The sequence below is a fragment of the Myotis lucifugus genome, unplaced genomic scaffold, assembly GCF_000147115.1.
Source record: "Myotis lucifugus unplaced genomic scaffold, Myoluc2.0 scaffold_334, whole genome shotgun sequence".
In the NCBI taxonomy this organism is placed as follows: Eukaryota; Metazoa; Chordata; class Mammalia; order Chiroptera; family Vespertilionidae; genus Myotis; species Myotis lucifugus.
This window is the reverse complement of record NW_005871382.1, coordinates 253,725-266,324: the sequence shown is the minus strand read 5'-3', so window position 1 is coordinate 266,324 and position 12,600 is coordinate 253,725. Positions and strand designations below refer to the sequence as shown.

General features: G+C 39.5%; 1 protein-coding gene and 1 pseudogene across 1 annotated transcript in view; one reads left to right on the top strand and one right to left on the bottom strand.

Annotated features, from left to right (window-relative positions):
* Positions 1 to 12,600, bottom strand: part of MBD2 (methyl-CpG binding domain protein 2) — a 51,366-nt gene that overhangs the window by 31,980 nt on the left and 6,786 nt on the right. Inside the window, exon 3 of the mRNA XM_014466346.2 lies at positions 712 to 871. Coding sequence (XP_014321832.1) covers positions 712 to 871 — 160 coding nt within the window. The remainder of the gene's footprint in view (positions 1 to 711; positions 872 to 12,600) is intronic.
* LOC102443240 lies at positions 2,315 to 5,141 on the top strand (annotated as a pseudogene).

The following is a 12,600-nucleotide window of genomic DNA, read 5'->3' as shown; positions in this document are numbered from 1 at the left end:
ATAAGAGCTATTGGGAAAATCTCTAATCACTGTATTAGGATGATCAACAAGTCAAAATAAAAACTCCCCTTTCTCAAACCATAATCCATATAGAATAGGTAACTATAAACTATATGGTAAGAATACATGCCACATTAAAATGCTTCCTCTTGCCGAAACCGGTTTGGCTCAGTGGATAGAGCGTCGGCCTGCGGACTGAAGGGTCCCAGGTTCGATTCCGGTCAAGGGCATGTACACTGGAGATGTGCCAGAGGCAGCTGGTCGATGTTTCTCTCTCATCGATGTTTCTAACTCTCTATCTCTCTCCCTTCCTCTCTGTAAAAAATCAATAAAATATATTTTAAAAAAATAAATAAATAAAATAAAATGCTTCCTCTTTTTGGCAACAGGAACTATTTTAAGGGTGGGGGGGGGAGACAATTAACATCGACAAAGAAATATTTTGTAAATAGTCCCAAGGTGCGAAAAGTGTGATGTATGCTGGCCTAGAGAGATACTGAAATGTGTTTTCAACTGTGTACCATTTACATAGGCTCCTCCTCTGGAAGGACTGCACTACCAGGAAATTAATCAGATTTATAAGTCAAAATGCTTAGCAGGAGGAGAAAAAACAAAAAACTGGACATGCAATTAAAATCTCAGTGTTATATTTTAAAGTTGTTTAGAGAGCTCTTGAAATAGAATACAGATGTCATAAGTAAGTTAACCAACCTTATTCTGATTGAGAGGATCATTCCGCAGTCTCTGTTTGTTCTTCTGTAATTTACTAGGCATCATCTTTCCAGTTCTGAAGTCAAAACTGCTGAGGTCAACAGTATTTCCCAGGTACCTTGCCAACTGAGGTTTGCTTCTGAACTTCTTACCACTCGGACTAGAAGAAAGATAATGTTAATTGTACAAAATGGAGCAACATTTACCCTACACTCTACATAAAACTTTTTTCATACTGTCCTTCCTGGTCCCAACTGTTACATCACAACTGAACATGTTAAATGTGAAGGTGTTAGAGGAACTCAGTAACTTCACCATAAAAAGAGATCATGTGCCATCTAATGTAACACTTCGCTAGGTCCACCACCTGTAGTAGCAGGTGTTACTACAGGTCACCCCAATGGTCACTCACTCAGCAACCACTGACAGAATCCCAACACAATCGCTTGCACAGCACAATGTGCACCCTGCAACTGTCTTCAATCTCACAAACTGTTTTCCAAACTGACTTTTGAAATGCTACTTTTTTATAAATACTACAGACACAATGTCAGCAGTAATCAGAAAGAACTTCAGAACAAACTCTTCTGAAATCAACACCTTGTTAAAAACACACATACACAGCCGTAGCCGGTTTGGCTCAGTGGATAGAGTGTCGGCCTGTGGACCAAAGGGTCCTGGATTCCATTCCGGCCTGGGCCCTGGTTGGAGTTTGTGCAGGAGGCAACCAATCAATGTGTTTCTCTCACATCGATGTTTCTCTCTGTCTTCCCCTCTCTCTTCCCTCTCCCTAAAAATCAATGGAAAATATCCTTGGGCAAGAATTAACAAAAACAACAAAGACACACACACACACACACACACACACACACACACACACACACACAACTTAGAATCCATATATCTTTGGGCTACCAATTTGAACTCATTTACAATAGGGGGAAAAAATATTAATTCTGACAATATTTAATGCTCCTTAAAGTAACTACTGGAAGGAAAACATCTGCCAATGTGTTTATACAATGCTGACATTAGTTTTGTTAGCCAAAGCCCTGCTGTAAAGAAGGGCTCTCTGTTTCTCCCCCTCCCTTCCACTCTCTCTAAAAACCAATGGAAAAAACATCCCCGAGAGAGGATTAACAACAACAACAAAATATTGTCAAAGCTGGAAAATCACAAAAGTGCTAGAATTACAGAGAAAGCTAAACTGATATGTTCTAAAAAATGTTTTCTCTGTGTGGCATTGCCCCAAAGTCTTATCTAAATCTTCTGACCAAATGTGCTAGAATAAACTATTAAAATCAGTGGGACAAATAACCAGAAGGGAATTGTGAGAATTCTAGAATACCTCTCACCAAAGACAACATATTATATTTAGAACTTAACCTTGTACCGTCTACTATAGAAGAAAAATAATTCAACAGGAAGTCAAAAGAGAAAAGGCTGGAAAACTAAGCAATAAAATATTCCCCTGGAACAGCAAAACTTCTCTCTGGGTCAAATCCAAACCAACACACCCCTCTTTGTCACAAACTCTGGTATTCTGCCGCCACCAACTTCAAGACAACGGAAGATCAGATCAACATTCTTTTTCCACAATCACATGACGTAAGCATTCCTGAAACACAATTCAAAGTATAGAATTCTGCCTACAGATGAAAATAACAACCAGAAGTAACAGAATAGAACAAAGCAGACAACAATAACAGCAGAGGAAAGGACGTTAAGATTATGTATCAGCAAGCCTCAACTCCCATTCTAACCCAGATTTCAAAATATGCTCAGTATCATAAAATAAAATAGTCTGTAACCCTCAATGTTGTCCAAAACTTGAATCATCTCTGCCCACCACAAACTTCCACCCTCATCTTCTTGTACTGCCCTGGGGTGCAGCATCACTGCCCACCTAGCACCTAATCCTCAAGCTAGAAGGTAATCACAATGCCCCACCCCTCAGCCACACATCCAGTGCCAAGCTCTAAATGTTCAGACTCCTCAATGCTGACAATACAGCTTCACCTCCTTAATAACACATCAAAACCCTTCAATCTGTTTAGGATGGTTTTTTTCCTAGACCCTTTTCCCACCAGCCCTGGGTACCCTGAATTCCAAACTCAAAGTCACGAAAATATGCATGTCTTTCCAGATGAAAGGATGAGCATAAGCAATGCCTGTCATAAAACTATTAAATCCTCCAAGCCCAACTACTATGTCACCTCCTCTATAATGCTGTTTGTGATTCTCCAATCCTAATTAGAAATAATTCTGCTATCCTTGCCATTATACTTCTTTATAACAAAACGACCAGAAATTACAATTCCACCTTTTAAAACCCTCAAACACAATTTATATAGACTTGCACAAAACAAAGTAATTTCCTGAAAGCAAAAAACTTGTATCAGTTGAACAGTAGAAAAATATGGTTTTCATTTGCAGACACACTGAAATGGCCAATTCTATGCTTATTTAAAAGTTATATTGCATGGAATTTAAAAAATTAAACTGGAAAATATTTTCATGATTAATCTATTCCACATAAGAAATGAAATATTACCTAAAGACCCAAATTAATTTGAAAAGTTGGTAAAGACTTCTCTGCTATTATGTCACATATATAACTACAATTAATTTTAATTAAGTTAAAATAGCCATATAGTCCTTAAAATTAGATATACCAATTACTGGTAAAAAAGATTTTGGCAGTCTGGCTGGTGTGACTCAGTAGTTGAGCATCAATCTATGAGTCAAGAGTCACAGTTTGATTCCCAGTCAGGGCACGTACCCAGGTTGTGGGCTCAATCTCCAGAAGGGGGCATGGAGGAGGCAGCCCACCAATGATTCTCTTTCATCACTGATGTTTCTATCTCTCTCTCCCTCTCCCTTCCTCTCTGAAGTCAATAAAAATATTTTTTAAAAGATTTTGACAAATTATTTAGCATACCTCAGAAGCAAAAAAAAAAAACCTCTCCAAAAAAATAAAATGGCCGAAACCGGTTTGGCTCAGTGGATAGAGCATCGGCCTGCGGACTGAAAGGTCCCAGGTTCGATTCCGGTCAAGGGCATGTACCTGGGTTGCGGGCACATCCCCAGTAGGAGGTGTGCAGGAGGCAGCTGATCGATGTTTCTCTCTCATCGATGTTTCTAACTCTCTATCTCTCTCCCTTCCTCTCTGTAAAAAATCAATAAAATATATTAAAAAATAAATAAATAAATAAAATGAAATTTTTCAATCAGCTATCTCTCTAATAAGGTCTCATCTATACTAATAAAAGAGTAATATGCTAATTAGACAAGATAGACCAATGTCCTCCTGGACAACACCGTGGCGGCTGCGAGGGCCAGCAGTGACAGCATCCAACACACCCCTCTTTGTCACAAACTCTGGTATTCTGCCGCCACCAATTTCAAGACAACGGAAGATCAGATCAACATTCTTTTTCCACAATCACATGATAGCCCTTCCCCTAATTGGCCCGTAGTCTTCCGCAGAGGGAGGCCAGACTGCAGTGTAGGCCCACTCCCTGCGGGGAATGGGCCAAAGCTGTCAGTAGGACATCCCCTAAAGGCTCCCAGACTGTGAGAGGGGGCAGGGTGGGCTAGGGACCCCCCCTCACCCCCGCACAAATTTTCGTGCTCTGGGCCTCTAGGAAATGCAATAAAAAGCTGAGTTCCAGAGTGTATTTTCTTTTCACAGACTAATGTTTCAAATGATGAAAATGTTAAGGTAGCAACTTCTACCAAAAAAAATAAGCACTGTTATTCTTAGGATATGGCTTAGAGATAACTAGAATGTCATTTCTTAAAGAAGCAATTGACTTAATTTCACAAATTAGTAGTTCCTGCAATAAGTAGTTCCTTATGTAACAGGTGAAATGCCAGTTACCTGCTATGAGTAGTATCTACATACGAGAGCCTCACTATAACATTCCTCTACAGAACAAAACTCATCAGAGATCTCCCAGTTTTAGATACTTCTCTCCCAAAGTAAGGAAATCTAAATACTTAAGGACGCCATTAAGCATCCAGTTGCTGGGAGAAGCCAATTCACCCTCTCCAGGAGCATCTCTGCTGGACATGGACCCTGAGCCCCTGTCCTACTGGTGGTTCCAGCACCTGCTCTGGCTCCTGCAAGTACGAGCGATGCAAATGCACCACCTGCAAGAAAAGCTGCTGCCCCTGCTGCCCCGGCAGAGTGCTAGAAGGGTGCAAGGACCCTGTGCAAAGGTGGAGAGGGGCACAGCTGAGGCTCAGACGTGCAGCTGCCTGCCAAGGAGATGAGGACCTGCCCTGTGTGAAACGCGTGTAAATGCTGCGGGGGGCCAGTGGCACCTCTCCCTGCAGGAAGGCATGGCTGTGTATCCTCCACCCCTGCTAGCTGCTGGCAAGCAACAATAAATCTATGACTGATGAATGGCATTAAAAAAAAAAGAAAACCTCAGTTAAGAGGCTATATTCATGAAAAGTGATGGCGCAGTCTATGATCTAGGTGAGCAATTTAGTATGGCTTCAAATAGTTCCTATGTTTAGTGATTTTAAAAATCAAACAGAAGTATGCATTGTAAGAAAGGACTGACATACTCTACAGATAAACTAAATGAGTAAGGAAGGAAAATGGTGGAAATCAAGTTTTAACTATTAGCATATCAAAAGAAAGTAGAAATATCAACTAGTATTCAGTCAGATCTAATCCATCCCAAGTCCCTACCCCCTGTCATAAAGGTGGACGTCTATGAAGCATCCATATTGAATAGCTACAGGTACTGTCATGCACACTACTGCCTTCAGAATCATGGTACAGGCATTTGCTTCTCCGTAACTGCTATTGCTTGTGCTTGGCGCTTTAAGTTAGCTTGGCTGTCCCAGTGGATTTTAAGACCAGGGACCTTCTACTGCAGAAGATGAAGTCAATCATAGAAAAGACGAGGTCCCAAGAGAATAGTTATGCAGGAATTCTGCCCATCACATATAGACCATCTGCACAGTAGCAACATGACCCTGGAAGTGGCTGAGAAAGTAAATGCTAGATGAACACAAAAAAATGATACGTCATTTAAGGTCTGGTCGCACCCAGAGTGACGAAGTTATCACGTGCCTGCACTCTAAGATGGCTGCTGTGGGTCCCAGTCTCAAGCACACCAGGACTTAATGCACCTAAGAGCATCAAAGTGTAACTTAGGGAAATTACTTTTTTTTTAAGCTCTAGTAGACTAGTGAACGATATTAGTCATTTTCAGTTTTCTCTGTCCAGAGTGACTACTTCTAATCCCAGTAATGAAATACTAATATTTTCACTTTCGACCACAAAGAACATTCCCTACCAACTACCCCATAGATATGCCAATCCTGAACCAACTTGTGATCTCACCTTTAACTTCTACCCACTAAGTACCCTGAAGAAAATAATCTAGTGAAAATCAATGAGTTGTATTTTTCCAGTTCATATAAGAACATTTCATCACTTGAACGGTCTTTGCTTGCTTTCATTTTGACTAAACTGTTTAAACCAAACTCTATCTTAGAGGTTTCTAAATATAGAGTAAGAGAAAATTTTTTATTTGGCATGTGGCTTTTAAATTAAAAAAACAACAACACGCTAATTGAGATACCAGTAATACTTAAATAATGGTCACCTCACTTTAATGGTATTCACATTATGTCACCCTATAAATTCACCTGTAATCATAATTATCTTTGGTTATCTGGGCTAGACAACTCTAACATGCTGTGAAAGTCTAGGACAGTGGTTCTCAACCTGTGGGTCGCAACCCCTTTGGGGGTCGAACCACCCTTTCACAGGGGTCGCCTAAGACCATCCTGCATATCAGATATTTACATTACGAATTCATAATAGTAGCAACATTACAGTTATGAAATAGCAACGAAAATAATTTTATGGTTGGGTCACAACGTGAGGAACTGTATTTAAAAGGCCAGAAGGTTGAGAACCACTGGTCTAGGATATACTAGTTGCCCCTTACGAAGGCCCGCTGTTTGCATGTGGAACTGCACTTTGAAAACACTCCTCGAGTAGAACAGAACACATTTTTGCATGTTATTTTGGAATGAATAATCATATTTAGACAAACCATTAGGAGGAGACCAGAGGTCTGAGCAAACACAAATATCGTCAAAGGAATTTATAACGGGGTGAACTGTGAGGGATGGCAACAATCTGAGTGGAATAGGATGAACTGGACGATGAGGGGCAAGTAGCACTGTGGATGGCAGGTGGTTACCTGTGAGACTAAAGATAAAGAGCAGCTCAGAGGTGCCCTGCTCTCCAACAGTATCAGGGAGCACTTAGTGGGGAATAGAAATCTCCACACTGAAAATGCTGTAAGCTGCACTGGAAAAGTTTAAGAATAAGGAAATATCAACTTTCTATCTTTTTCTGCCTCCTTAAATGTTAAAGCTTACCTGTTACTTACAAGACTAAGTATTGAAAAAAAGAGATTTCTCTGACATTAAATAACTATTGTCTCCAGAAATCAAATTTTAGCTAAGAGTAAACATCTGCAATTAAAGTTATCTTTTTGGACTTAGGTACTGTGATACTGCAATTTATAAGAAATACAATGGTTATTTCGTATGAATGTGGTCTTCATCCTTCCCTGACTCACGGCTCCCAAGTCCCTTGAATTTCCTAAGTGATAAAAGCAACAATGGTGTCTCTTGTTTTGTTGAGGTGACTTCTGGATCCTTCAAGGATGATGCCTGGTTGCCAACGGGAGCAACCATGTCAGAGAACAGGAACTTTCAGTCCCACCTCTTGACATGAGGAGGGGAGAGGGACTGCAGGTTGAATCAATTGCCAATGACCAATGACTTAGTTATGTCTGGGTCATGAGCCTTCATAAACATCTAGCTCCTCAGCCTTTTCTGGGAGAATTCCACGTTGGGGCATCAGAAAGCTTCCACATGCCTCAAGCTCCAGGACAGAAGCTCTTTCCTTCAGGACCTCCCCTGTGTATCTTCTCATCTAGTTACTGACTTGCATCCTTTAATATCCTTTGTAATACATCAGTGATCTAGTGAATGAATGGGTTTGCCTCAGTTCTGTGAGCCGTTCTAACAAATTAATAGAGGAGAACCTCTGATTTATAGATGGTCACAAGTTCAGGTAACAACCTGGGCTTGTGCCTGGCATCTGAAGTGGAAGGCAGCTTGGTGGGACTGAGCCCCTAACCTGCGGGATCTATCCCCAGGTACACAGTGTCAGAATTGAGTTGAATTCTTGAACACCCTGCTGGGGTGTGAGACTTGCTTGTTGGTGTGGGGAAGCTGCCACATGCACGTAAGAATTAGGTCTGGGAACCCTTTTCAGATACAAAACATGTAATCAGAAAATGGCAAACCAATTAATTAAAAGAATGATACCACTGCTTTAAAACTACATGACATACATGCAGAAAAATCTACAGGTCAGCTCTCCACTCCCTCAACCTTTAAATGTAGACCTTGCCTAAAATGAACCATCCTGAGCCCTCCTTTATAGTTTGTTCCTGGTAGCTTTTATCTACTCTTACCTTACTTATTATCTTTCATCTCTAACCAGTTAGTACATACAGTTCCTCCATAATCACCTTTGAATCCATCCTTCCTTTCCACTGCCACTGCCTAAGTTATTTATCACTAGAAGCCCGGTGCACAAAATTCGTACACTGGAGGGGTGGGGTCGGGGAAGCTGTGTCCCTCAGCCCGGCCTGCACCCTCTCGCAGCCGGGACCCCTTGCTCCTTACCGCCTGCCTGCAGCAGAGGCAGGAGAGGCTCCCGCCACCACAGCTGCGCTCACCAGCCATGAGCCTGGCTTCTGGCCGAGCGGCACTCCCGCTATGGTGCACTAACCACCAGGGGGCAGTTCCTGCGTTGAGCATCTGCCCCGTGGTGGTCAGTGCGCGTCACAGTGACCGGTTGTTCCACCAGTTGTTCCGCTGTTTGGTCGATTTGCATATTAGGGTTTTATTATTATTTATCATGGTCTAAATCACCATGGTAGGCTAATTTTCTATTTGCTAAGTCTCGTTGCATTCTAAATTCTCTAGATTGCTCTTCCTAGAACACCACTATGATCTATCAGATGAAGCCCACAATGGACTTCAACTCATTAGCAAAAGGGAGCCAAATACCTGCATTTGAGATCCTTTTCCATCTAGCCTTCTCCTAACCTTTCAACCCTACTTTCCACTCCTCTTACCCAGAGACCTCTTCTCTAACCACATTGGTTTACTCACTCTATCCTGAACCGGCTGAATGGTTTCCCTCTTCAGCCCTTTGTGAACCATGTATTTCACCTGGTCCATAATGCATGACTTTACCGCAAACTCCAAAGAGACCAGAAATACCAATCCACCTGTACCTCTTCCATAAGCCTTAACGAAACCATACAGCTTACTCCTTGTATCAGGCAAATAATTATTTATGAATTGCCTGTTGGCATCTCTTATATCCTAGTTTCAAAATACTGAGTTCTGTATGGTTATAAAACTTCCACAAGTTTAAATCTTATCTTCACAAATAGCATACTAAAGTCATTATTTATGAATGAAATGATGTCAAATTTTCTTCAAAATAATGCAGACTGAGTCAGGAATAGCAGATTGAGGCATGGATGAAATAAGATGGGCAACCTTTGTACTTACTTGGTAGTTTCTAACATGATTCCCTCTTTTACATATATGTCTGAAATTTCCTATAATGTTTAAAATATAAATATTAAAGTATGCAAGCTGAATTATTTCCTCTGAAAACTGGAAAGTTCTTTTTAAAAATATGAAGTTTGGGCAAGTAATTTGAGCATTAAATAATTTCTTTACCCCTGGCCGGTTAGCTTGGTTGGTTGGAGCATCGTCCCCTTACACCAAGGTGGGGTCGGTCAGGACACATGCAAGAATCAACCAATGAGTGCAAGGATGGGTGGAGCAACGAGTCAATGTCTGTCTGTCTGTCTGTCTCTCTCTGTCCCTTCCCCTCTCTCTCTCTAAAATCAATAACATTTTTTAAATAGAATTTCTTTGGGGGGGGGAGGACTAGGAGGGAGAACTATTTTTTTAAGTATCGATAAGGAAAAAATTGTTTACAATTTGCGTACTAATAAAATGTAAGAGCATTCCATTTTTTCCTTTAACATAAATGTTTAAGGAATCACCATACAATTTTAAACAGTAGTAAAAGACCTTAAGTATAATTCAAATTGTACCAATCATTCTCATTCCTTAAACTAGCATTTACGTAAGAAAACGACATACAAACAGTGTGTTACTGGTAGCAAGTTCTATTATCGCCATATCACAGAAAAAAACAAAAAAAGCCAGGTTGATCCATTAAAAAAAAAATACTTTTTTTTGTTTTTAATCTTCCTTGTTCAGAAGTACACTCACTTTCTGAACAAAGAGAAAAGAAAAACACTGGTTGTTTTGGTTAAACTGGAGAATGGACACTGCTGTGGAAAAGTCAGAAGTTAAATATGTCTGGGAATGATTTCAAAATAAAATGGGGGGGAGGAGGGGAATATTGATGAAACACAATTGGCCAGAAGTTGTTCATTCATATGCTCAACTGGTTGATGAGCACATAGGGGATTCATTACACTTTCCCATCTACTTTTGCTTCTGCATATGTTTGAACTTTTCCATAATAAAAAATAGATAGCTAAATATACCCTAAACTAGACTATATTTTCAAAAAAGAAAAGAGGCTAGGGGTGTCCAAGATAGGCCTTTTTAAAGAGATGCATACATCATTGCACACATGTTAAAAAGAATTTTAAGGACATTCATCCTTGCCTTAATCTATGGATTCTTCCAGCATAAAAAGAACAAGGAAAAAATATCAAGATACATTATTCATCCAGCATAAAAAGAACAAGGAAAAAATATCAAGATACATTATTCAAAAATCTTTGAGAGGATGATGTTCTTCTTCCTCACATTTACAAATCACTCTCAATTGTTCCTGACAAATGTTAAGTGCTCAATTTTAAAATCTAATTTTAAATTACATTTGCTATTATTTATATTCATACACAGCTTATGTAATCAAGTTCCCAAACAAATCAGTTTGAATTTAAATTACAAGACAAGACAAAATCATAAGATCCACAGATATTATTCAAATTTCATTCTATTCCATACTTCTATTTTCCTTCTTTGGGAAGTTTTAGTTTTTTGAAGTTCTGATGAAATTAAGTAAAACTTCATTTTACACCTTCCTAGCCACCTCTTCGTGGAAGTGGCAAACAACAATAAAAGATCAATAACAAGAGCTGAAAAGCGTATGAATATTCCTAGCCAAACAGTAAATCCAGGAAATGAGAGTTGATGATGTATTTCTAATTCATCATGCAAGTCTGAGAACATCTCAAACACAGGATAAAAGGTTATGAATTTTCTATTAGTCCCTCTATAAAATCTTTTTTTTATAAGTATCACTTCCCTTGCAAATCACCTGTTTCTGTTCCATTTATTAAAACCAACTTATGATTCTGTCTCACAAATGGAATGTTAAAGCAATTTGAAAAAATCATCTGTCAATTTTGTTGGAGATTATTTTTAGAGTGTGTCAGTTCCCTTTAAGCTCCGTATTTCCTCTACGGCAGGTATTGTGGTGGGAGTCATGGCAGGTAAGACTCTGCATGGCAGATTCTAAAAATCAGACGTAGGACAGATGGCAATGTTGCACCCTAACAAAAGTTTCTCTAGCACCTGACTGAAAGATGGACTGGTACTGCTGACAGGGAGTTATCAGAGCACAATTTCCACCAGACTTATATGTCTTTTATTTATGGGTCTAGTAGGCTTTAAACAGGCAATATCAAGGAAAAAACAAACAAACTAAAAGCAAGTCAAACTTTCAATTATGCAATAAATGCTTAATATTGCATTTCTTCCAACTAAAAGATTTTTGGTCTGCAAGGTCTATTTCAACTGTATCTCAACTCTGAAAGAAGCGTGTGTTTTTGCAGGAACCATATAAACCTATCTCAATATGCCACATTTAGCCTGCAAGTTACAACTCATTTCACCTAATTTCAGTGAACGCTTTAAAATGAAGACCTATAGCTTGCTCCTTAGGAAATGTGTTGCCTATCTGAACATCTGAGAAATAACAGGGTCAACCTAGTTAAATATTTGAAAAAGGGGGGAGGAGGGAGGAAAAGGGCAATATTTCTAAACAAAAATGATCACGTCTATTACCCAGAATGAAACTGCTTTAATTAATGGCAATTTTCCCTTTCCAATATTACAGAGCTAGAAGATCATCTTTTGGTCCAATGTCTTCACTGCCAAATAGGATTTAAAATTTACCCTTTGTCAACTTTAAGATGCAAGTGTAATAATACATAATTACATTATTTGAGTAGTATCCCAAGCGGATTATGCACGAGATGTTGCAATAAGAAGATGAGTAAGGAGCTCTATTCGAGGCTGCAGAACAGGGTGGGTAAGAGTTCTGGGGTTAAACCACCTACATCAGGATTCCAACTCTGCCCTAAGCAGCAGTCCAACCTTGAGCACACTCCTTCACTCCCCCATCCTAACTCCCCATATGTAAATTGGAGATAACTGTACTATGCTTCATGGGCTATAAGGATCTGATCAGATAATAATGAAAAGCATTTAGCAAAATAATACTAATAGCTGCCAAAATTACGAGAGCTGTGACACTGCATACACATAAAATTAAGGTACATAAGACCCTATACTATATACTATACACTATACACTTTATACTAAATCCTATATACACTATAGTCAGTAAAATTTGAATGTTGATTTCTTACTGTGTCTGTGCCTTATGAGTATCTTTCCTACCATTTTCACTATCCTATGTAATCCTATATAATAAAGAGGTAATATGCAAATTAACCCTCACGCCCTCACAAGATGGCT